General features: G+C 49.7%; 8 protein-coding genes across 8 annotated transcripts; 5 read left to right on the top strand and 3 right to left on the bottom strand.

Moving 5' to 3' along the window:
• Nucleotides 1-34: 34 nt before the first annotated feature.
• On the top strand, nucleotides 35-925 carry BO79DRAFT_288690 (uncharacterized protein; the record flags this gene model as incomplete). The annotated part of the gene is made up of 2 exons (XM_025688710.1): nucleotides 35-430; nucleotides 621-925. The coding sequence occupies exons 1-2, from the start codon at nucleotides 331-333 to the stop codon at nucleotides 923-925; spliced, it is 405 nt and encodes a 134-aa protein (XP_025538096.1). The 5' UTR covers nucleotides 35-330.
• A 3485-nt stretch (nucleotides 926-4410) lies between these two features.
• On the bottom strand, nucleotides 4411-7345 carry BO79DRAFT_32632 (FHA domain protein). Its single transcript, XM_025689080.1, has 6 exons — nucleotides 7191-7345; nucleotides 7007-7089; nucleotides 6731-6936; nucleotides 6521-6653; nucleotides 6411-6462; nucleotides 4411-6359 (listed from the first exon to the last, which is right to left on the bottom strand). Exons 2-6 carry the CDS (start codon nucleotides 7020-7022, stop codon nucleotides 4715-4717), a joined length of 2052 nt encoding a protein of 683 aa, XP_025538095.1. The 5' UTR covers nucleotides 7023-7089; nucleotides 7191-7345; the 3' UTR covers nucleotides 4411-4714.
• Nucleotides 7346-8610: 1265 nt separating this feature from the next.
• Nucleotides 8611-10758, bottom strand: tom70 (putative mitochondrial outer membrane translocase receptor (TOM70); the record flags this gene model as incomplete). Its single annotated transcript, XM_025684073.1, has 5 exons — nucleotides 8611-8858; nucleotides 8920-9393; nucleotides 9447-10218; nucleotides 10292-10374; nucleotides 10446-10758. 5 exons carry the CDS (start codon nucleotides 10756-10758, stop codon nucleotides 8611-8613), a joined length of 1890 nt encoding a protein of 629 aa, XP_025538094.1.
• Nucleotides 10759-11299: 541 nt separating this feature from the next.
• On the top strand, nucleotides 11300-14461 carry BO79DRAFT_238779 (uncharacterized protein). Its single transcript, XM_025684846.1, has 4 exons — nucleotides 11300-12117; nucleotides 12397-12464; nucleotides 13003-13137; nucleotides 13271-14461. The coding sequence occupies exons 1-4, from the start codon at nucleotides 11338-11340 to the stop codon at nucleotides 14136-14138; spliced, it is 1851 nt and encodes a 616-aa protein (XP_025538093.1). The 5' UTR covers nucleotides 11300-11337; the 3' UTR covers nucleotides 14139-14461.
• Nucleotides 14462-14836: 375 nt separating this feature from the next.
• BO79DRAFT_32602 (uncharacterized protein) lies at nucleotides 14837-15871 on the top strand (the record flags this gene model as incomplete). Its single annotated transcript, XM_025689079.1, has 1 exon — nucleotides 14837-15871. The coding sequence occupies exon 1, from the start codon at nucleotides 15012-15014 to the stop codon at nucleotides 15867-15869; it is 858 nt and encodes a 285-aa protein (XP_025538092.1). The 5' UTR covers nucleotides 14837-15011.
• Nucleotides 15872-16001: 130 nt separating this feature from the next.
• BO79DRAFT_32601 (uncharacterized protein) lies at nucleotides 16002-16387 on the top strand. The gene has a single exon (XM_025689078.1). It carries the CDS (start codon nucleotides 16129-16131, stop codon nucleotides 16348-16350), a length of 222 nt encoding a protein of 73 aa, XP_025538091.1. The 5' UTR covers nucleotides 16002-16128; the 3' UTR covers nucleotides 16351-16387.
• Nucleotides 16388-22133: 5746 nt separating this feature from the next.
• Nucleotides 22134-22996, top strand: BO79DRAFT_151730 (uncharacterized protein; the record flags this gene model as incomplete). Its single annotated transcript, XM_025678662.1, has 2 exons — nucleotides 22134-22677; nucleotides 22743-22996. The coding sequence occupies 2 exons, from the start codon at nucleotides 22134-22136 to the stop codon at nucleotides 22994-22996; spliced, it is 798 nt and encodes a 265-aa protein (XP_025538090.1).
• Nucleotides 22997-23693: 697 nt separating this feature from the next.
• On the bottom strand, nucleotides 23694-24329 carry BO79DRAFT_176191 (phenol acid carboxylase; the record flags this gene model as incomplete). Its single annotated transcript, XM_025679839.1, has 1 exon — nucleotides 23694-24329. The coding sequence occupies exon 1, from the start codon at nucleotides 24210-24212 to the stop codon at nucleotides 23694-23696; it is 519 nt and encodes a 172-aa protein (XP_025538089.1). The 5' UTR covers nucleotides 24213-24329.
• Nucleotides 24330-24670: the final 341 nt, after the last annotated feature.

Raw genomic sequence — 24670 nt, 5'->3', positions numbered from 1 at the left:
ATCAGAGCGTTACTTAATGAGTAAGGAAAGGACAAGCAGATTTTGAGTTCAGGGGCAGTCATGGTTCCTACATATAGGTTTTTGGGGGAAACAGCATTCGGAACCTGAGGTGGAGTGATCGTCCTCGCGTCTTGCCCCAAACTCCAGACTCTCACTGCCGGCTGTCGGATATGCCGTGGGATGGGTGGAGGTCGGGATATCCGGGGGTGGGAGTGACGAGACGTAGCGAAAATGGTTCCTTAGATTATTCAAGAGGAGAGTGGAGGGGGCGAATGAAATGACCCTTGCACTTCTTCGCATCCGAGGCAAACCAATGGTCCTGAATCCAACATGGAGAGAAGCTCGGGAGAACTCACCCCGGGAGCTGACGTCACTCCATCCAAGCATCTGGCAATTCATTTCCCTATTGGTATCTGGCGTGAAACCGTAAGTACATCGAAACGAAGTGCGACGACGATGGACTATCATGACATGGTGCGCAATCAAAAAATCCTCAACAGGCTTCCTGCATGGAAGGCCATGCTTCCCTCTATGTCCTGATGCGCCTGCACTTCGCCAAACCCGTCCTTATGGTCCTTCATAAATCAAAAAGGGTACGATAGCGCAACACATGTAAGCAGTCAAAAGAGTGTCCGAAAGCCAACTGGGCACACGGGCGACCAGCGCCCTTTTTCCGACGTCCCTAAGAATCCTCTATACCGTCCGTGGTGAATTAGTTCCTGCTCCGACGTGTCCGCCTGAAGAGCTCTCGTCGCTGTCCCCCGACCGCCTTCGATTCCCAATAGGCCTGGTATCAGAGGATAAGGTGGACGAGCTCCTGCTCAGAGATGACGGCGAAGCAGGGACAGATGAATTCGGTGTGGTGCCTTGTGATGATCCAGCAGAGCCCTTGAACGCTGCCGCCGCAGCGGCCGGATTGCAGTGAGGACATATGAAGACATTAAACCCACGGCCCTTGCAGCTACTACAAACGGAGTTTCTGATCCCGATTAGCATTGGCAACACGATCCAAGAATGATTGGATGCGTCGACTGACCGTGGTGCGTTTCCCGCACAGCTTCGGCATGTCACCACTGTCCGCCCCCCAATGCAGGAGGTATGCCCCGGGTCTCGTTGATACATTAGTCCGGCTTGATGAGACATATCTTTAGGAACGAGGCCGAGATGGTAATATGTAGTCCAAGAATAGGCTATGCTCAGAAACTCGTTCCACAACCTTAGAGAGGGTTGATACTTTGATCGGACAGAGAGAAAGAATCAAGAGTCGGATATGCTACTTCCCATGACCAAACACAGTATTTGTAGGGGGGCCACGGGGCTTATCAATCATCAAGATGAGACATAGAATCGGCGAAGATTCCCGGATAGGAAGGTAATGAGAAAGAAAAAAGCAAAGGCGAATTGCTTCAGTCAAATCATCCCGCTCCCTGCTTAGTGCCAAGGGCAAGCTCGCGGGGGACGGGAACTGTAAGAATCATTCGGTCATCGATGTGTGCTACCAGCTCTCGAGTCAAGACCACTTCGTATCAGCAACGTCAAATTATCTGTCGAGATTTCATCTTCCGAGCAAAATTCAAGGCACGAAGACTCAGTCACATCCAGAGATTTTTTATTTTCGATATGCCGCACCAATAACATGAGACCGGACGGTGCGGCATGGTCCCAGGATCATGAAGGGGCCGCAGAGACAGCCCCAGGCCACCTGAGGAGATGCAGAATGTGCCTGTCGGGCGTGTCAACACCTCCGATTCCTTTAAGGAAAGACTCCGCGCCCCAGTGGAGCCTTTCCTGCAATCTTGATCCATAGGGCCGGGTCCAGTCTATGGGCGTTGTGCCGGCCGTTGCCAACCAGACCAGGTGCCTAGATGCACGACTTGCCCAAGCGTATCGGACAATGATGTATCTCGATTATCATTGATTGGGCGACTGAATAGGTGATTACGGCTGCATGGTGCGCTTAGTCGAAAATACAGACGTCGGTTCAGGCTCGAGTATGTGACCAAGCAGAAGCCGGAAATGTTATACGGCGGGATACAAGACCCAGAAGCATGGCAGCCACGGAGAATTGTGTTACGCGACTAACAAGAATCGCTAAGCTCGGCAAGCATCCCAGGTCAACTGCTTTCAATGCGACGTGGCCCTTTAAGCCTTTCGCTGACCTCCCATAACGGATAAGCGCAGTGCGACACGCACTTACACGATCATGGCTGGCAACATATCCTGATAACGCGGAATTTTGTTCCAGCGATGTGTTGTGGTCGTAGTGACACTGAACTAGCAGCCATACAGAGTCATCGACGTTCGTCAATACCGTATGCCTTGAGTTCACCCTGGGCTTCTCCCTATATGTTGGTATAGTCGTAGCGTGTTCCATGCACGAAGCTGCGTCTCAGCCGGGCTGTTCACCCAATCATTTCATGGCACATGAATAGGCTTCGGATAGTCTTGACACTTTCTGCCTAACTCTGTGGCCCTGTAAGCTACGCCTCAGCTTATACTCTAGGCGGAATACTCCGTGGGCCTTCCAATGTGCCCGCAAGCGATGGAGCAACGGTCGTGCGGCGTTTAGGCCAATTTAGCGGCAGCGCCACTGCCCATGCGCTAGAAGCTGTCTTCTTATCCCTGAAGTATAGGGCAAATGGAGACTGAGGAAGGCAAAGAAGAAATAGCGAGTCAAACCCGCGAAGAGTGAAGGAAGAGGAGGTTTATTCATGCGTGCCTGTGAACAATGGGCACAGTGTGACGGGAGCCATGAAACCGCAGGGGCACGAGGACACGCGGACAAGCGCCCTCGAAAGAAAGAAAAAGAAAATAATTAGATAGAAAAATAAAATAAAATAAAATATAAAAATAAAATGAGAAGGAATAATTACGGGGAGAGGGAACAAATGAGAATAGCAGATTACTGGACGATCAGATAGTAATTTTTGCAGGCCGTAATTTCCGCGCCTCGCAAGTGGCAGTCCATTCCGAATTTTTCTGCAGGTATCCGGTTCTCACTTCTTAAGGGGGGAAAGGAAAGGGAGATGGCGATTCCATCGCAACCGCAGTGCAGCGATGATTGCTCGGCTTTTGGGACATTAATCTTGCGTCGTCCTCATTAAAAGGCAAAGGAAATTTTCTTGCCTGGACCAATGGCCGAAGATCCTGGAGGTTCTTTGAGTGGCCTGCGTCTGCGGATTGGTCACATGTTATAAGAATCCCTGTCCATATTATGGGATTCGAACTGCGGTTGGAACTCACGCAGTTCATGGCGGGAAACTTGCTTGACTCTGATGCTCCTGCCGCAGGTACGGAGTACGGAACACCTACTTGAGCCCTAGTGGTCTTGAAGGGACCAATCTGCCCTTACTCAGGGATCCTAGACCGAGGCGAAGGATGGCTCAGAAACCCAGTGACAATGCCATCCATGTAGTCCATTTCCGTCTCGGTCACGGGTGGATCCCACAAGCCAGGGAAACAGAAGAAACTTGTGGACAAAGAAAAGAAACAAAAGGAAAACCAGAAAGAAGAAAATATGCAAGGGTGGGTGGCTTACAGGTAAGGTAGGAGTGGAGGACGGCAAAGTCGGGTCTCAGTCAGATCAATGGTCGGTGAGCTGCAAGTATCCGGCAGGCATCACGCGCACGACTGAGGACCCAGCTTGGAATTTAATTAGGGCACATAATCGTGGCCATTGTTAACCTGCCCGACTCACAGGAAAAGTGCTGGCCGGGATAGAGATCCCTGGAAGGAGAAAAAGCAAAAGCAGGGTAGGCGAAGGAGTTCCAACCTTGAACTCAAGGCAAGGCCACGGGACAGGGACACTACCGAGGGAAACTGGATGCGACTCGCGCGCTTGACGGAGTGGAACTGCTGCTGGAGGCACCGTTTGTCGTACAGAGAAAAGCAAAGCTGGGAGGAGGAAGGGGAGTGACGTACGGCAACTTGGCCGGCCGAACGGTTGGGCACCTTCAACCTAGTTATTGCCCTTCAATGATAAGTTCTACTCTGGGTGCACGACGACCCCGACAATGAGGGGAAGTAAAGGAGGGGAGGGAAGGTGGGGAAGAAGAAGCGGTGGCAGCTCCTCTACGGCAGATCAGGATCAAGAGGAAAATGCAGAGACGGAAAGAAAGAGAGAGGGAGAGAAGGAGAAAGTAACGAACGAGAAGCCTTGATAGAGGCGCCGACGTGGTGGTCATGGTCGACTTCATGGCGGTCACCAAGCCAATGGGCCAATGGGCTCCGCTCAGCAGAAAGAACCAGTATGACCCCCCGGTCATAACTAAAAGCCGGCCCACCGATCATGAGAGCGAGAAGAGCCTGCCTTGCGGCCGTGGTTACATTGGCCCGTCTCATCCACCCCGGAACAACACCGACTAGTGTGCCATCGGAAGAACTGGCTGTATTATTTGCTAGAACAATAATTACATCCAGGTTTGCGGGGGCTGACTGGTTGTACCTCGGTTCTGAAGAAGCCCATTAGAGCAGGAAGATAAGAAAACGGCGAGAAATACGCCCATACCAAACATAGGAAAAGTGAAAGAAAGATAGATAGAAAGAAAAAGAAAAGAGACAGAGAAGCAGCACCCGCCATATCCCAATTCGGAAAGGTATGAGAAGAGAACGCCGATAGCACCACGTACTCGGTGTGGTTCATAAGCACCGTGTTTCATAGCAGAAGCGCATGGTTTCCAAAGCGAATGGCCAATTATGGGTCAACTCCTGTTCTTTACTGAAAGTAATCTGGGGGGAGCGACGCCAACGCAGCGATAGTACCGAAAGCACCGATGGCTACACCCAACGCAGCACTTGCAGCATGGCTGGCAAACCTCCCCGCACTAGAAGTCTTTGCTCGCTTTGTAGGAGGTGCAGTCGTCTCGGCATCATTAATGGGGTCGTCAACTGACAGCAGCTCGTTCGCACTGTCTAAGTCTGCCAACTGGGATGTAATTTCCTGTTGGTCCGTTGGCATCTGTGGCTGAGCATCCGGATAGCAAGTCTCTTGGTCAGACGATTGGCTATCGCTTGTCACAGCTGAGTCAACCCCGTCTCGATGATAAGTAGCAACGTCTAGCTCGGAACTCCCAGACGGGCCATCAATCTCCTCCGCCTTCCTTTTCAGTGGCTTGTTTGCGGGAACGCTATCTAATCCTGTCTCGGACCTTTGCATCTGTGGCAATGGTGTTGGAATGGCATCTGGCTGTTTCTGAGGCATGGGTGTCTCCTGGATTTCTTGTCCGTCACTCGAAGCTGCTTCCTGGCTTATAATTCCAGGGGTAGCCATAGACGCAATGACTGAATCATTACCACGGTTACAAGCAGGATCAGTCTCACCAAGCAGGAACGACTCGTTGTTGACAAAGGGTCCGTCAGCGTAAGGCACTTGCGGAGTTTGGGGGATATGCAGGGAGTATGAAGTGTTTGCAGTGGTTCGTGGATTCCACCAGTCCATGTGCATCATTGGAGGGTTATTCTGGTAGCTAGGTAGCGAACGATCGACTGTCTTTCCATACGGAGATGACAGAGTTGGCTGCAATAAGATTGGCGGCGGTGGAGCTTCGGTCAAAATTATTCTGGAAGGGCCAGTGCTCTGAGAACGCAGATCTGATGTGGAATTCCTAACGGCGAGCAACTCCGGCTCACACGTCTCAGCGTCACATGCCATATCCTCCCCATGTCGATCGTTGAATTCGGGCCTGGAAGTATCATTTCCAGATGGCAAGCGGGCATTTGTTTCCTCCACAGCATAGCTCGCCTCTGATGCTATCAAGTCGCGAATCCCCAGGACATGAAGGCTGCTCGATCTCACAGACTCCTCATCTTCATGAGACTGTTCTGCATGGGATCTGAACGAAGACTGGGAATCAACCTCGTCATCTTCGTCGTCATCCGAACCAGCATGGTCATCTTCGCCCCAGCTGGAATCCTCGTCGTCAGAGGTACTCATTGCAGACGCACTGTCCGCCTCCTGGATGAAAGCATCAAAATCATGAGCCGTGTTACTTGGATCGTCGATAGGATCTATGACGGAGGGTGGGGTCATCCGGGGAGTTACCAGAGGCTGTTCATGTTGTCCATGCTCGAGATCAATAGGGCTCAATTGGGATCCTTGCTGGCCATCATGTCTACCCACTTGATCTGTATCTGAGCAGGCACCCACGTGGGAATTTCTTGCGTCGTCCCTCTTCAGAGGGGACGTCAAAGGCGACGAAACCTCCATGACGGATTGGTCGTCTGAATCTGAATCGGGGGTGGAGTTGTCAATCTCGGAAGCACTGTCGGATGCAACCACCATAGGAACGGAATCTTCTTTTGCATCACTGTCATCATCGTCAGGAACACAAAAGGTATTGGTTGCAAGGGCGGTTCTTTGGCTGTCCATGGTGTCAGCACTGCTCAAACTAGGCGGAACACATGGGGCATACAAAGGGTCAGGCCATTCGAATTCACAACGAACTTTTAGTGGAGGGAAGGTATCTTATATGACACGTCAATAACCCATCTGTACCTTTCTCAGTAGTCGGGCAAGACTCACCAGAGCCACGATACACTGTGGAGCCAAAGGTGACCACGTCATCATGTTTGATGACAGAGTCCTCCTCTGTTGGGATTTTCTTCCCATTTATCCAGGTACCATGCATCGACCCACCGTCACGAATGTAGACGAGCTAAACAAATTTCAGCCTGTTTTGGCCTGAAGCCCAACTACCTGTAGCTGAGATGATAGCCATATAGAAGAACATACCTGCTCGTCGAAGCACACCCATAGCTTGGCATGGTTGCGTGACATGACCCTCGATTCAAATAAACCATTGTTTCTGGCGGGGATAAGATTCTTTGATTCACGCTTAGAAGCCCGACCAATGTTGACTTGGTTATTGGTAGAAGTGAACTCTAGGGATCGATATGGCAAATCATCGGATACGGACAAAGGGCGGAGAGTCACAATAGCTGCCCGAAGAACAGGTATTAGTTCGATTTGGCTTCGGTGCGTATAGGCTAGTGCAGAGCAGACACTTACCCTGTGTGGCAGGCATGGTGATAAGTGGTAGTGCCGTCAGCACAGAGGGATAGAGCGACAGTTATTTAGACGTGCAGTGCAGTCTGGATCGAACCAAGGTATCAGTATCTTATATCCCAGACTCCTCAGCGCTTGAACGGCAAGACCGGATGCTAGAGACCTGAAAGGCTGCCTGAGCGCTTACCTACTCAGCATCAACATCAACCAACAGGACGGCAGAGAATGGAAAACGGATCTGAGGGTAGCCTTTGAAGGTAGATGAAGACCACGATAATATCGAGAGGGGAAAGGCAAGGAAGTGATGAGGTGTTTACAGCAGGCTGACGAGGCGGCCAACGGGGAAACCCAAGGAAGCTTTGGGTAGGAGGGGCAGGAGCATACGACCGACCCGATGGGATCAGCCTGAGGTCAATCAATGGGCGGTCGCTGTCAGGCACCCGGGAAACGTAGAAGAAAAGTCACTGGCTATGAAAGCGTACCAAAGTGTTAGTCCCAGCAGTGAATGTCAGAGGCAGCCTAGACAGTCCCCAGATATTGCCTGCAGGGAAGGGTGTGACGGCGATCAGGCAGAGGGCGCTGATTCATAGTGTATTTGATAAGAAGAATAGGAAGGGGCCGTATCTAACTTACTACCACTCAGGTTTTGGTTCACGCAACAAAAGTGAAAGAGGTAGTTTAACACACCTCGGAAGGGCCTGAGACTCTCTCTGTCTCACTCACAATAAAGATGGAGAAAGAAGTAGGAGAGGCATCACTCAGCAGACAAGCTGTTGAATGAGGGTCAGATAGGGAGTAGATGAGTCGAACGATAACATGTTCGGACAAGATGGATGACGCCGATGCGGGCGAGAGAGCGAGTGCTGATAGGCTGACGGGTGGGGGGGAATACCCGTCAGGTGGACCAGCACCTTTTAGTTTAGTCGGGCGGAGTACAGGAGAGGTAAGATTGAATACTAAGTAGATGATCCAGTGACTCGCCATCTATCTCCCCCATCACTCGACCCGACCTGTCACCATTACTTTAACTCTTTCTTGACTTGAAGTTATTCATCCCCACACTTGGCTTTCCCTATACTATGGTACATACATACATCGCTCGTGCTTGCCTCTCTTCCCAAACCGACATGCCGGATAGAAAATATATGTGTATCTTCCGGTCCGCAGACCTCTCTTATCTCTCATCATGCCCGCATTTCTTCCTCGATAAAAGAGCCCAGTGTACCCCTCCCAGAACCAATGGAGAGAGCTTGGAGACAAACAGAGAGGGGGGAGAAAAACCACCTCGCAAACAGAAAAATGGAAACACGGTCGCAATAGGAGATAAAACAGTATATCGGCACAAAATGAAAATAAAAAGATCCAGACGTCAAATAAATCGAGACATAAAAAGAAAAGAAAAGAAAAGAAGTCCTTATAGTAAATACACACAGATGAATGGTTCAGGCGCCCATGCACCTACCAGAGCAGACCAGGCATAAGCTACGGCCTGCAACGCTTCAACCACCGGAATTCCAAGACAGAAGAGAATGAGGGAAAATAGATTAGGTCGTACACGTCTTTTGGCGTCTTGACGGGTGTAAATGAAGATATGTCAGGACTCAATCTTACAGAGAGGGAGGGGGGGCAAAGCCAGCACCCATGCCTTGCAGACGGGCAGCAAGCTGGGGGTACTTCTCCTGGACTTCCAGCTGCGTGCGGGTGGCCTCGGCATAGGAGATGGCATTGATGATCTCCGCCTCGGTACGAGCAAGCTCAGCGGCGCGCTCGAAGTACTTGAGGGCCTGCGAGACCTTGCCCTGCTGCAGCAGAAGCTGGGCCATCGTTCCTACGGCGATATCGCATTCGGGGTCGACTGCAAGCCGGTTAGTGTTCCAAGATCTCTCCACTTTACAGCGAACGTTCGCAAGACTTACTGATCAAAGCTTTCTGGCAGAGGTTCTCGGCCTCCTGGAAATCGTGCTTCCACTGGAACAAGGCAAGAGCCTTGTTGATCAGGGGCAGGACGTTAATACCCATAGGCTTGCTCTGCTTCTCCATCTCCACGGCCTTGTCGAACTTCTCAATTGCCTCCGAGAAGTTCTGCTGGTCGAGGAGAAGTTCACCGTAGTAGTTGTAGACATCAGGCACTTCTTCAAAGTTCTTCACGGATCTTCTGAAGGTGGCCATGGCGGACGCAACGGAGCCCATCTTGTACTGCGTAACACCAAGCTGAATGTGGGAGTAGATGAAAGTACGGTCGAGGTCGATGGATTTCTGGTAATCCTTAGCAGCCTCGGCGAACTCTCCGAGGATGAAGTGAAGCTGGGCGCGGTGGTAGTAGATGTCGGGGTCATCCTTGTTGTGGGTGATGGCGAGCTCGAAGTCGTCGGCAGCGGCGTCCTTGTTTCCTTTTGGACATGTTAGCAAAGCATCTACCAAACGACAAGGGCGTTTAACATACCGAGCTCGAGATGCAAGCTGGCACGCTTGATGTAGCTCTGAACCAACGACGGCTGCAGCTCAACACTCTTGTTGAGATCCAACAATGCGGCCTGAGCGTTACCCTCGAGATAGGTGAAGGTGGCTCTCAGGTTAAGAGCAAGGGCTTCGTATTCACCCAAATCTCCGAGCTCCAGAGCCTTCTCAAAGGCAGAAGCAGCCTCCTCGTAGCCATCACCAGTCTTCAGGGCCATTGCAAGCAGACCCTTGCGGAGTTGACCCTTACCGGAGTCGTCGCTCAGATCCGCAGACTCATCGAGGCCTTCGGGCAGTGCCTGGGGGCGGAAGCTCTGGAGATAGTTCGAAACAAAGGTCGGGCTAGGGAGCTTCTTGCCCTTCGCCTCGATAATGGCCTTTCCTTTCCTCTCGGCAACCTTCTTCAGGAGTCTTTCCAGAGCAACACGGCTGATCTCGTTGGAGAAGCCGTCGATGATGCAGCTGGCGGTGAAGTCAAGAAGAGCCTCGCTGAACTTCTCCAGGTGTTCGTATGCAATGGCTCTCCGGTTCAGGGCCTTGACGTACTCACTGTCCATGGCGAGAGCGGCACTGGTATCTTCGACGACCTTTTCCCACTCCGACAGAACGTTATAGCAGGCGGCACGGTTCGAGTAGAAGACCGGATCGGGCTTGCAGAGAATGGCCTTTCCGTAGAGCTCAATGGCATTGTTGTAGTCCTTGGAGCCATACGCCTTGTTTCCAGCAGCCTTGAGCTTGGCTGCGTAAGCCTTCCTTGTCTTTGAATCCGGTATTAGCATTTGCGGTATCGGCGCCCGGGGGTGTTTCCATCGTAAAAGGCAAAATACTTACCTCTTCCGACAGCTGTGCAACGGATTCCTCGTCAACTTCTGGGAGTTCTTCGGAGGCTTCCTCCGTCTTCTTCGCGGCAGGCTCTAAGGAGATCGTCAGCCCGAATCGGATGCTTGTCGACGGGAGAGGCAGAGTGTGGTTCTCTTCAACATACCCTCTTGAACGGAGGCAGCCTTGGCCTTCTTCTCTTCTTCTGCCTTCTTCTTCTCCTTTCTTCTCTGATTCTTGCTCTTCTTCTTCTCTGTAGAAGGGGCCGGGGTAGTCCGACCTGAGTCGGAGAGGTAGTAGACGACACCTGCGCTGGTCACGACCACAGCAACACCGGCAATGGTGTAAACAAGGGCCTTATTTTCCGACACCCATTTCGAGATGCGGTCCCAAACTGATGCTGATGAAGATGGGGGAAGAGAAGTCGTGTCGAGAACGACGTTCTTCGTAGGCTGGGGCAATGGCGACTGGCTTGACATGATGACCCGACAGAGGAACCCGTCTTCTTATCGCTTTTCCTATAAATCTACAAGGGGAGCTCGGTCAGCATCGTGACAGCAAATGGGCCTGGGAGGGAATTGATAGGGAGCACGGACGGTCCTGAGTGCAGAGCAAGTGCTTGTCGGCAGGGCGGACAACTTGTCTTGGGGTTGGGAGAGAGCGAGGAGAGATGCGGCTTGAAAAGTTATGCGTTGCGATGTTCAGGTTCCGGCGACGCAGCGGGCTTTCCGAGCTGGTTTGGGCCAATCACACTCGCCGCAAGGGGATGGGCTCCGTCAGCTCCTGCTTTCTCCACAACATCATCATCCGTGATTCCAAGGCAAATGGGACCAATGTCTCGTCCTCTGTGCTGGATCATGACCATCTCACATAGCTCAGGCTGGCGCGAATTAATCTTCTCAATTGCGCAAACCCCCTTTTTCTAGTGTGCGACCGTCTAATGTGCCGAGGTGCCAACAGCACGGCTATCACTTGCTAACAGCTCGGTGCTCTGTCTAGCTCATACTTACAAGTGTCTTGTCTACTACCCTCGGTCGCAATTGCCGCGACGGCAAAAAATGGCCTCGGAAGTGCTGCCACAGGACTTCAAAATTATATCGTCTCTACGCTACGATCCTGCTCTTTCAACGATAGGCAAGCGGGCAGCGGCTAGAACAACACCCGATCCACTGACCACACCGTATTATCTCCTCCCTTACCACCAAGAACGCCTTCGAAATGCAGCGGCATGTTTCAGCTGGGAAAAAGCTCTCGCCTTCCTGAAACAAGACACGAATCAGTTCGTCGAGTTTCTTAACACCTTCATCCCGGACAACACCAAGCCATGGCGCCTCCGGATTCTCCTCGATAGCACGGGCACTTGCGAGGTTGAGGTCAACCCGACGACGTCAATGAATCCGCTGAATTATCTAACTCCAACCGAAACGAACCTTCAGTCCACTGCCTGGCGTGTATACATCGATTCCGAATGCATATCCCCATCCGTTTTCACAACACACAAGACTACGGCTCGCGACTTCTACACAGCTGCACGACTCCGATCGGGAATAGTTTCTTTTGTAGAGCCTGCGGAAGTTCTTCTGGTAAATTTGGCGGGTGAGATCATGGAAGGAAGCATTACAACACCATACTTCAGGCGACGAGATACGACGGATGGGGAGGGAAAGCCAGCTTGGATTACACCGCCGCTTTCCAGCGGTGGCAATGCGGGTACAACGAGGCAATATGCTTTAGCACAGGGATTCTGCGCTGAGGATACAATTGCAGCTACTGACCTAGTGGATGGCGAGGAGTGCTGGCTCAGCAATGGTGTCCGAGGTTTCATCCGCGGTCAGATTGTACTAAGAGGAATCGACGAGCCACATGCCTGACGTCTATCTAAGCCAGACAATAGAAGGATTCCGAATAAAGTCGAGGATACCACCCGGATATCTCGGGCCCCGACCGTGTGAGATGCGAGGATTTCCCTATCGGTCATGTAGGCGTATGAGCTTGCAGACATGTGTCACACTTGTTGACACATCTTATGCATAAAAGCGCCAAATAGTGCTCCGCACCTATTGTCATTACATTGCAGGGCCACGTATGAGTCCGACTGTACCCTGCTATGACGAAAGGTTGTTATGAGATACAGCATATATAGTACAGGCAGAGCACTGTTGATTTCTGCTACTACCTTTAGGGGGTCCGAACTGGGTGCTCACTACTACAGTAGTAGTACTACCATCTTAGTAACTACTTACCCCTCATACTAGTATGCTATAGAATTGAGTGTGACTAGCAGTGGGTACTAAGTACAATCAAGTACTCTGCTGTTAGCCTGTTACTACTAATCAATTATACTGGTACTAGGTCCAAAAAGCTTGGCTGTCATGGCTCCTCCGTTTCATCACAACTCGGCGCTAGTAGTAGTTATGGTTAGTGATTGAATACTTAAAGTTATACAGCTACTAGTACTACTAACCACTATTGCTGGAATAGTAAAGTAGTTGGTGATGATATTTACTATTACTACCAGTATATACTTACAACCCGGATATATAAATTAAGGAGGATGGCTGGTTAGTAGTTCCGTCGTCTTTTGAATACTACTACTATCACAAGCAGGGTGATTGTCCTGACGTCAGAAAATTGATACCTCAAGTATAATCATACGAGGATCAGCAAAGACTTTGCTGTCTGCCACGCAGTCCTGGTCTATAGTAGTGCTTTGTAGCCTGAAGAAAACCAAGAAGGACTACTAAGTACTACACGATGATTGGCCAGTCGGGAGACAATCAGATGATGCACCGGCCCATCCCCGCATTACCAAACAGGCTTAGCGGCGAGCGGCCAGAAGCTGACAGAAATTCTTCCCAGTCGGAGGCTCGGGCAGATTCGTCCGGCCACTGAGAAAGGCGATTGAGCAGGCGAGCACTGCAGTTCACTTTAAACCAAGCAGCATCCCCAACGCCACCCTGTGCTCCAGTTCCATCCTCTTTCTTCCCCAAGTTGGTGTGACTTCCTCATTCCAATCATCCGATCCACTCTGTATGCATCATTCGCAATTATGAAATTCTTCGAGAATGTCTTCACCTACGACTATTCCTTCCCGGCCGTGTCGCTGGCCTACTTCCTTCGCTATCCCAACCCGTATTCTCGCCATGTGCTGACCACCGATGTCATTGACCGTTATGTCGATCCGACGACTCAGCGTCTCCACACCACTCGCCTCCTTCTCAAGAAATCCAAGGTTCCCTCGGGAATCCTCAAACTCCTCCCCAAGGGGATTGGCGGCTCAGACAATTCCGGCCAGAGCTATATCCTCGAAACGACTGTTGTGGACGCCAAAGAGGGCTGGATGCAAACGGAATCTCGTAACATGGAATGGACTGGGATATTGAGCGTGGTCGAGAAGCAATTCTACCAGCGTCAGCCCGAGGGTCCGCTCGGCACTCTGGAAGGGCTTTCCCTCGACGACAAGAAAAGCGAGCAGACTACGGTGCGCACTACAGTCACTTTCCGCTCTAAATTCGGACAAGGAAAACTGCTAGGCAGAAGGAAGACGGAGCCGAGTAGCGATCACACTGGGGAGTACGAAGAAGAAGCTCCAAAAAGAGGCCTTTTCACCTCCTTGTCCACTGCGGGAATCCAACGCACGATTGAGCTCATTGGATTGAACCGCACTCGGGATGCCGTGCTCAAGAGTAAGCAAGGTATGAACGTGGTCCTTGAGCGCTTGCGCAATGGCGGTATCGTAGGTGTTCTCGAAGGGATGCGTCAAGATCGGGAAGCTGCGTTCGGGCCTGAGGGCGGTCCCTGGAAGCGAGTTTGGCTATCCGGCCATGGGCACGCGTCTATTCAAGATGACGACAATTGATTTCGAACTTCTCATCGAACTGGAGAAAAGGCGACCAACACGGGAAATATATGTGCGACATTCAAGCGTGGAGCTCTGGCGTTTTTGGGGGATTCTCATTTCTTTCTTGCTTTTGACGGACAATCTCCTACCCTTCTGAAACTTTTCTTTTTCCTTTCATTCAGGGTTATACTCTGAAATTTCTGACTATTTTGACACCTGCATATTATCTCACCATGTATACAACGAGAAACGTCACGGATCAAAACCTTGTGTATATTAGGAAAGGGCGGCCAGTCGGATACTCTTGCTGAAATCGGTTGCACCTCTGTACAATATCGATGCAATTCACATTTACTTCTTTCACTTGCTTCTATTTCCTGTAGTTGCATGTCTTCCAAGACGACCACATTGGCTTTCTTTGAAAGCCCTGTTCGGTTTACACTTCCCTCACTGATACTTTATCTTGACTTCTGCCCGACCATCCTTTCACGGAAGATTGTCTCTCACCCTTGAAAGATCCTCTGGTAACCACATACCGCGAGATAGTCTGCCGGACGCCATCGAGGCTCGCCAACAGGGACTGCAATCAATTGATCGCAGGGAGACGACGGCCAATAATCAGAGACGAACGGTCAGGAAATGCACGTGACCACTACCTGAACCAGAACGTGGTATCCTTTCCGTGAGAAACTCCTTGAACAGCTGGATTACAGTTGGTGTGACCCCTGCAGACTAAACACGAGCCCATGAACCTTTGCTCAGGAACTAACATGAAACGATTTATTTCAGCTGGCTCATAAGCTGTTGTACTATCTCGGTTCCTGTCTCTTCAGACCGTCCGCATCCAAACACCCCAGGAATCCCTACATAGATTAGACCCGGCGCCGGAAGATGGAACGGCAACTACCGACGCGTGGGGTACGCGTTTATGATTCTCAGATAACACCAGAACGCCATGGAGTGAAGCGTGAATATGAAGATCCGGTTACGCCTTTTGCGGACGGTACACAAGTAAGCGAGGGTTTCAGATTCCTACCTGTGCCTACCGAGACGGATGATCTTCAAACGACTTGCACGAAGCTTGAAGAGCTAGCTAAAATAGTCGAGCAAGGAAACAGTCTCGCACTATTCACGGGACTACAACTAGCAACATACCCATCGAAAAGCGACCCGGAGAGTGTGGCCATGAGCCAGCTGACATCGGAAGAGCTGTGGATGTATGAGACTTGGAAGGAAATGAAGACGAGACAAGACACCAAGTCTAAGAACGGTGACCGTTCCTGCAACGAAGGGGATAGCAATGGTATGAAGCTCCCGTACTTCGACTGGGAGCAGAACGTGGCGCCGGTGCCCCAGGGAGCTCATAGTCTCAAGAGGTTTACGCAGCGGGCGGCGGCCATGGACGTGGTCTTTGGCCATCGAGGCGCTACACCTGAAAATGCTTCCTGGCTTACGTCGCACATGATATTTATGTTACCCCTCGTAAAAGCTGTCACCAAGGTCACCAACATCACAAAGAACCTTAAGAACAGTCATCAGTCGCGCCAGACGCGTGGGTTGACAGACATGGAGGTGGCCGAGGTTGAAACGGCACGCAAATTGGTGTCTATTGCGAACAAGAATCGGGCTCGAGAAATGGAAAAGATTCGCCGGTTGATGAAAACGATCGAGGGATATGCGTCAATACTCAGAGAGCGCGCTGAAGCACTGGAGAGACTGAGGCACACCTCGACTATGCAGCGTCGATGAAGGTATACTGTGGGATCTATATTTATAGATCAGGCAGAAGAAACCCAGACAAAGGGAGACTAGGTCAAGAGGTTGTGAGAGACATCTCCAAGGCACGCGACCTCGTATAGAGGGCCTTTTGCCGATGGAACCCGTAAACTTGCACTGTTACCTTTCGTATGTGCTTATCAGGATACGAAGGGATAGCAACGAACATAGGAAGTTATAGTACCATAGTAGTATTTAGCACCCACTACTTAGTTACGACTCCCCAGCAAATATGAAATTGGGGTATGAGTACCCCATCTCGTTTTCTTTGACTCCTTATATTTCCCTCTGTCCCATCGGTATCTTCATAACCACTCAATTGACGTCGGGAGACAATCCGAAGGCAAAGCTCGAATCCACAGGCAACCTCCAACCGAAAAAATCAACTATGGTCCAATTGATTTTTTTTTTTTTGGGAAAATACTCCAACTTAGCACCATTAGGCAGCTGCTGAACTTAGTACCTACTTAGGTAGTAGTAGTAGTACTTACTATACTACCATGCTAAGCCCCGATTATAATATCACGATAAGAGAAGAGGAACTTAGGGGGGGAAGGTATTCCGGAATGAGTCCCTAGTCACCTACCCACCCACCCACGCACTTCCGAGAATCCCGAGGCTGAATGAGTTCGTTCTTCGAACGAACCGGAAGCGAAGCGAAAGGAAGTGTGAAGAACAGGAGGAGTTTTCTTCCTTCTTTCTTTCTTTCCCCTTATCTTGACTAGGCAGCCAAGAGCCGGATGATGGATCTATCTACTAATGACCATTGGCATTTAGGTATTGTTGTGAATGGATTGGAAACAAACTGTTTGTTAATAATAAAATAGAATAAATTAAATTTTAGTTACTTGGTGATATGATGGGTAGGGGGTTCGCGACTGACTAGGCAGCAAGCAAAGCAAGCAAGCAAGCAAGCATACCCGAGAGAGAGCCAGTCCACTTGCTTTGGTTGGCCGAGCGAGCGAGCTAGTCAGTCAGTCAGATAGTGCAGGCAGGCAGGCAGGCAGGCAGGCAGATGGATGGTTGGAGAATGTAGTTAGTGAGTTAGTTGTTTAGGGCATTCCGGATGGATGACCTCATAGGCATTAGTATTGTCGCATAGTTAGTACTACGTACATACATGGTTGGCATTTCATTTAATTGATCCCTGATCCTGGGAGAGCGGGATGAGATGAGATGGAATTATGAAAGAGGGGTAGGTAAGTACAGTAAAAGTAGGTAGGTAGGACTCAGCTCTCCATGTGCATGCATGTAATGCATGAATGAACCCTTTCTCTTGAATGGAATAGCTTTAATTTCAATGATACCTACATTAACAAATTGATTGTCGGCTGACTGTAAGTAAGTAAGTATACTATTCGACCTGTGGTTGGTTGCACATGGTATGGTAACTAAGTAAGTAGGTAGTAAACCAACAGAGAGAGAGAGAGAGAGAGTGTGTGTGTGTGCCTCCTACTCTGTAAGTATGTAGTATGTAGTAGAAATGATGCATTCAGACTATCCCTAAAAGAGAAGATCGCGGATGTTTGGAATGCGGGTTCGTCGTGGGTGATCAGGGATGGGCATCACTGATGTCATTGCATATTTTTTCTCTACTACCCACCCATCCATCCCTTCGGTCCATGGGAAAAGGGAACTAACTACTAAGTAGGGAAGGGGGAAAAGAAAAGGGTTGAACAAATTCCCCAACCCCACCTCCTTCTTTGGAAAGACATCATAGTTAGTTAGTTTAGTTGAGAGAGGAAATTGGTAGGCAGCGAATTCGAAACAATAGTCAAATTCTACGAAGTGACGGAGTAGTGCTGCTATCTTGACTACTTGGTATTTACTGGCCGCTTGGGCCCCTCGGGTTGGTGCCGGGTTGGTTGGTTAGTTAGTGGTAGACACTAAAGTAGTAAGTACTACTGATGGTGGCTCTAAAAACCAGGGATCAATTTCAGTCCAAGTTAGTGTTAGTTCACACTACTATCTAGTGAGAAAGGGAAAAAGGAAGTGTCACTGGTGACTGATTTGGCTTGGGGTTGATTCCACATGGGAAGTAATCAAAAAAGCCGCCACCGAGGGTCTTGGTTTTCTTCTTTTTCTTTTTTGTCCTTTTCCAATTAGGGTAAACTGAGACCCATCACAAGCTCTTTTGGGGAGGACGGAATGCTTGGAATAAGTTATTTCCCTGTTCTATTTCTCTGCCTGTCCACTTGCAGTGAGATAAGCAGTGTCTGACCACTTCATACTGGAGTAGTGAGGTAGTAGACATATCACACGCCTCTTCTTACTGTACAGACGTGTGAGTGTGTGTACCAAGTGATGAATGAAGAATGAAAGAAAGTGAAAATGGTATGCAATCGATCGCTACCTACGTACATTGCATGCATGCATACAAACAGAGACTTTTTCCGCAAGCGAAAGCGAACCCAAAAACCAAATCCTACCCACCTACCCACTGGTGGCAACAGCGGCAATAGCCGACCCAACAACAGCACACGATGAGATGAGCTATGAAGAGAGAGAGAGCCCGAGAGAGAGAGGTGGGGGTGTTGAGCGAAAAAGCAACAAACCCAAATGAAATTAATTTCGGGGGTTCCATTCAAGGAACAGTGCTCATTGCTCGGAAATCTTCATAGCGGCCACTAGTGGCCCTTGTTTCTTAGCTACGAAGGTCGAAAAGAACCCCAAAAGTGCAACCCCGAGAAATCCACTAGTAAGTACTGTCTAGCTAACTAACTAACCATTGGATGGAATTATTTCTGTCGGTCGAACCCCATCGCAACAGGGGGAAGGCAGGGAAATCAGGGACTTCGCTGGCTAAGACGCTAAGTTGGGCAGGCTACTTTAGTACTGTTAGTTTAGTAGATGGCTACTAGTGTGGTGTGCCTGTGAGTTGAGTCGAGTGAGTGTATCAGGGACCACTAGTATAGTAATTACTGAAGGGAAAGTGGATCTCTCCGAGGGACCGCGCTAGTCGTATCGGTCAGGCTAACTAACGGTTCTCCGACAATCAACAAACCCCCTCTTTGAGCTTTTGCAATGGAAAACGGTCTACCGTTCCAGACATCGTCTCATCTATCGGATAGAGTGGATGATTGGCATTGTAGTAGCATATGATACAAAAGTTGACGTCTTGAGTCGCTTGGTTCTGATAGCTGGTAACATCGGCAGCTACCGCTACAGTAGCTTTGGTAGGATCACCAGCCACGCTCAACCATCCTGTAGATCAAAAGGTAAATCTATAGCTCGTTGGCATTCATGATTATGCCGAGAATTTGGGAAAGCCATGATAGGGTATAGCTAGCCTCGGGTCAGCTTGTCTTGCTGGCTAGCTGTATGGACACTTAATAACCTCACCTCACTTCACCTATTCCGATAATATCACTCTGATTAATTGGCCTATGGGCCATCCCCCAATACCATTGGTGCGATATCTGGGCCTCTCCCTACCAGCGGCGTGCTTCAGAGTGACTCCTCCGGCAACCATCACACTTGACCTAAAGCATAACGAAATCAAGGGTGTTCGGACATCCGACATTTATCCGTGTTGAGTCCGTGTCTCGTTACAACGAGACCCTGCGGGCATGGCCTGAGCTCTGGGCTGTATCGCTGAACTCACTATATTCTAGCCATGCTTGTTCGAGTAGGTGTTTATCACAACGCGCCATGCAGCAAAAAACCTCCGAGACCGGGCGCATTGATTGGCAAAAGCAATACTATACTAGTAGTAGACGAGGGAAAGGCCAATATGCCGATACGGCTAGCCACGTGCGGTTGGCATATAACCATTGACTGCTCAGATATTGGCAAACTCACCGTACTTGGGGTAAATTAATCTGTCCCAGAAACATAGTAATCGAGGCGTGAGTGAGTGGGTTAATGGGAAATACCAGGTATTAGACTGAGAGCATCTAGTCTTTGGCAGTTTCGGGAACCGTTATGTACGAACTGAGTAGGCGGATCCGAGGCCGAAAGAATCGTGAGACCTGAACACACGCTGGTAGTCATCCACAATTGCTAGTGTAGCTTATCCAACAGCTCAGCAGGGTTCTGCAGAATTCTCCTATAAACTACTATCAGATGGATGAAAAAAGCTTGTTCGACGTTTACCGCAGAACACGAGGGATTGATGAAAGTAAGGCCAGAAAAGTTCACGGGCGACAGGACCAAATTGGGTTAGTGGACAATTCGGCCGAAGTGTCAATAATCATTCACAAGCTGTCCACTGTAAAGTGTAGATTAAATGTGCCGGTCCTTCAATATCCCCCTGCGAGCAGACTTTATCCGATCTACTGTACTGTACTGTTATGCTCTCAGGGAATTGATTATTGGGGGTTGGTGAGACCAATGTGTTGAGCCTTGACTACTTCCTCGAAAAGTGGGAAATGGAGATGGACAAATCATCGAGCATATGTGTTCGGAAGGAGCTCCGAATGAGTCGAAAGGCAGGTCTTGAAGCATTCTCGATGTCACCGGAGGGTCCGGATGATGGTGGAAAAAAGCCAAAAGCGTTTTAGTTAGCGTCCCAAAAAAAGATATTGTAATTTATCACCAGTTGGTGATTAGGACCCGCTACCGGCCACTATAGTCAGGTAGATATTAGATAAGTAATATTATTAGTCGGATTGAGTGACCAGACCCTGAAACCGGAAGATCATAGTGTTTCCCAAACCGTAAAGAATAAGGATAATAATCATAAAAATAATCAGAAGAAATCATCTCAAACGCTGGTTCCAATACGGGGCTTGGTATGAACTACCACACAATACCTGAGATACGAGATACCGACCGTACACAGGACAGCAGTCTGAGCGGGTTCACACCGACGCTGCTCATCAGCACTACAGATTAACTACTAATGTCTTGTTGGTTAGCTAGTTATATGGAGACAACTTGGACCCTGAGTCAGAAAGGAAATCTCACCAGGCGCACAGCTAGATAATTAGTTACTCAGTAAGTATTTAGCTCAAGACGCGTTTTCTGACCGTCACTGGGCGTGGGAAGAAAGAAAATAAAATACCACCTAACCTCCTAGTTACGATGGTGGCTGGAACATAAGCGAGTCTATTGGCCCCTGAGGAGAGAGGAGGAGCGGCGCCAGTCCCGAAATATGTGGTGAATGGGCCCTGTGACTGGCTCCCTGCTGCGACCCTGGGCGGGATTACCCTCCGGAATTACCGCATTCGGCACAAGGTATGCGGGGGCTGCCAGTTAGCGTCGGTGACCGGGCAGCGCCAAGAATGCCTCGAGGATTCTGGGAAGTCAGGGAGTCACCGAAAGCCAGGCACCTTGGACCAATCCCCATGCGTATCCACACGCCTTGTTTCACGGGCAAGACAGTCCAACTCGCCCTGGCAAGAAAAGAATAATCTGTCCAGGACGGAGCAGCATCATACTACTACTACTCCTTCCGACTTGACCTCCAATTCCTCACTACTGCTAACTAATTCACTCACTCTCCCTCTCTCTACTGGCAATCACACCCTGATTACCTTATGCTTACCCCCTCTCTCACACACTCTCTCTGGCTAAATACCTCTGGTTGATTCCTTCTCCGCAACCGACCATCGGCCCCTGTCGCTCCGTACACACCCATCATTGACCGTCGCTCATCACCTCCCACCACCACCACCACCACCCCCTCCCTATCATTTCTAACAGAGGCCCTGGCGCCAGGGACAATTTGAGCAGTCTGCCAACCGCCAGACTCCCCACGGCCCGGTCTGTTCTTCCAGCCTTGACTTGATAACCTTCAAGTATCCTTCAATTCTGAACGAGTACCTCCTTTACCTCCCTACCATATCTACCGATAAGCCGTCAGCCTGCCGCCCTGTCTGTCGCGACTCCTGCACCCGATCGTCGCGGCTGCGAACGCGAATAACCCTACACATATCGACTGTCCATAACAAGCGAATAACCGAATTGAACTCGTTTTATACACTTTGGAGAATATTACACGACAGCTTTGGACTTTTGCGAATCCGTCTTGTTCCGCGCCTTTTATGCGTTTATAGCAATTCTAGTTCTGGCATGATTCAGGCGACCGCCTCCCGACCCTGACCATTTCCAAGCGACCACCTATCCCACCGCCTGTTAATCGACCTTGATATACACCGAACCACGGTTATGAGCATGGTCTTCACCCGCTCAACGGATCCCATTAAATCATTATTGTGTCTGTGAAGCAGATCGGTCTCTCTTCTCAGCACGATTTCCGACCGTTCGTGGTACCAAATGGCCGGCCCTTTTGGAATGGGGGCAATCCTCCGATCTTGTGTACATGCCTTCGTTCTATTGCTTGTTTTTGGATCTCCCGCAATAGCTCAGTTTTGCTCATTTTGGAGCGGTAGCTGTCTTGATGCCCTGGCACAGACTGCCGTCTCCTTCAACTTCCCGCCTCTGTTTGAGGAGAGCCTCAACCTATACTATGGATTCGATGCCAACTCTCGAGGAAAAGGCCAGGAACCTATGACTAAAGTCAGCTTCTGGCTTGGATACAGTGCTCATCTCAATAACTCTGTTATCAACTCCAACCGCACCTCCGAGATTGCCTTGCGGGTGGGAAATCTTACCGGAACGCCGTCAGGTTCCAACAATGGCTGCGATGGCGTGTGGGGCGCACAGTGCTCGTACGACTTGATCACTTTGTTGAAGCAGGCCTTGTTTGGACTCACCACCAGTGGAAGTTACTACGATGATCCTCTGGATACGGTTTTGAGTGAGATGCTCATCAACCAGCCCGTACTCTCCAATTGCCCTCCACCTCTATTCGACGTCGCTGCCATTCCCTCTATTTGTATGTTCGCTCCGGTGTTTGTTTTACCTGTTGCTTATTGAGTCTCATTTACTGACTAAAGAAAGCTTTTGCTCAAGAAACCGATATCACACGAATTGCAACCCTCCAAACGTCCGGGTCTAGCAGTGAACCGTGGAAGACTTGGTTCATTGATAACATGACTGCCAATGACCAAGCAGCTCAAGTTGCAGTTGCCATTATTAGCAGAGCTCCATCCTACAACGGCCATCCCCCCAAATATGTGGACGATATACAATTAGAGCTCGTTTGCACTCAGGCCCCGTCTTCGGGTAGTTCGTCGTCAAGTCAAGGTTCCTGACCTATGATTCACCCTGCCTTTCTGGCAAATAAACCGACAAGAATGAACGCAAGGAATATGCCCGTCACAATTTTGGAAATCACCCACCAACTATCTTATTACACCAGAAATATCTCACATTGACTGAGATTTCTCGGCACGAGCTGTGCCTGACCTGGGTTGATTTCGACGAACAGCAGGGTGCCCACCCTTACCCGACATTATATGACACAGCTCTGTGATGCACTTCGACAGGAAGAACTGAGGCACCCGAAGATTGGTGACATAATACTGCGACAGACGTGAATAATCCCGTCAGTCATTGAGAGGTCAGCTGCTGTGAGATATACCGCTGCGAAGACATCTGAGGGAAAGGCCAACGGTCACGGATGATGACTCGGCTCCCGACACCTGATGTCTTCTAGAATCCGACCGACTTCTTTCCCCTCCGTGAACCCCGGTGGATTAATACAGATGCACAAAAAGGGGTAACCCATATACACCCAAATGAAAGAAAGACCTAAACGAGCCAAGCATTGCATGATTGCTAGTGAAACGTCAAAATTCTAAAGGGTATACCAGATATCTGCGAACTAAGCACAAAATAGAATACCATTTCAAATAACCACCATACTAAACCCCCTTACTCCTATAATCAATCCTCATTCAACCGCATAACCCCTCTTGCGGTGCGTACGTTCCCACAATCTTGCCTCGCCTATAATGTCGGCCATTCCATGTCAATCGGCTCCAAATCACCAGGGCCTCGGAAATCCTCCAGGATGTCTGCTTGTTCACTCAGTAGCTTCCGATCCGTCTGCTTGCCAATCGTGGCCAACCCTCTCCATCTTTCCAGATCCTTCGCATTCCGCTTGTCGCCGTGAGCCGCCTCCGCTTCCTCCCAATGTCCCTTGGAGAAGCCCAGCAACGTGGTGATGCGCTTCCGCGGAATGTCGTACACCAGCGAACATATGGTACCGGTCTCCTCAAGCCAATTGCACTGCCAAAGCTCGCCCGGTCGAATGCACTGGTACGTGGCCGTTTGAAAGTTCTTGCGGCCGGCCATGGGACCGCCATGGATGGCATAGACGATGCGGTCCTCGTTATAAAACCACATTTCGTAGCGCCATTTCTCCGGGTTTCCTTGGGCGTCCTGCGCCGCGTAATCATATATCAAATGACGGTCGCGAATGTCGGTGTCGAATGGGGTGTCTTTCAGCGAAGGAACGACTGGCATGATGGATTTGGATTTGGATTTGGATACTTTTGGATGTGGATGTGGGATGGAATGAGAGGTGAGATGATGATAGTTATGTTATTGTCAATGAGACAATCACCGTGATATGAAATTTTGTTTATGGTTTCGACTTGAATCTCAATCACAAAGTATGCAGATATTGATCACTACCACCACCACTACCTTTATATATAGTTCTTCCTCGTATATCCCTACCCTATAAGATTGATCCAGTAGTAACTGCCATCCACCTTCCCGGTACCTTCATTCACTATTTTTGTCTGCTTGCTTCAGCTTGCCGGGGATCTCTCCCGAGTTGACAGCGATGACATCACGACCCAAGTGGGACGGAAATCCCCCCCTCCCTCCTCCCCTTTGCTATATATTTTTTTTTTCTTTTCTTTTTTTTTTTTTTTTTTTTCTCTCTGTACAGAGAGATAAGCTAATAAAATATATTA

The sequence above is a fragment of the Aspergillus costaricaensis genome (assembly GCF_003184835.1).
Source record: "Aspergillus costaricaensis CBS 115574 unplaced genomic scaffold BO79scaffold_22, whole genome shotgun sequence".
Taxonomy (NCBI): Eukaryota; Fungi; Ascomycota; class Eurotiomycetes; order Eurotiales; family Aspergillaceae; genus Aspergillus; species Aspergillus costaricensis.
This window is presented reverse-complemented; position numbering and strand designations above follow the sequence as displayed.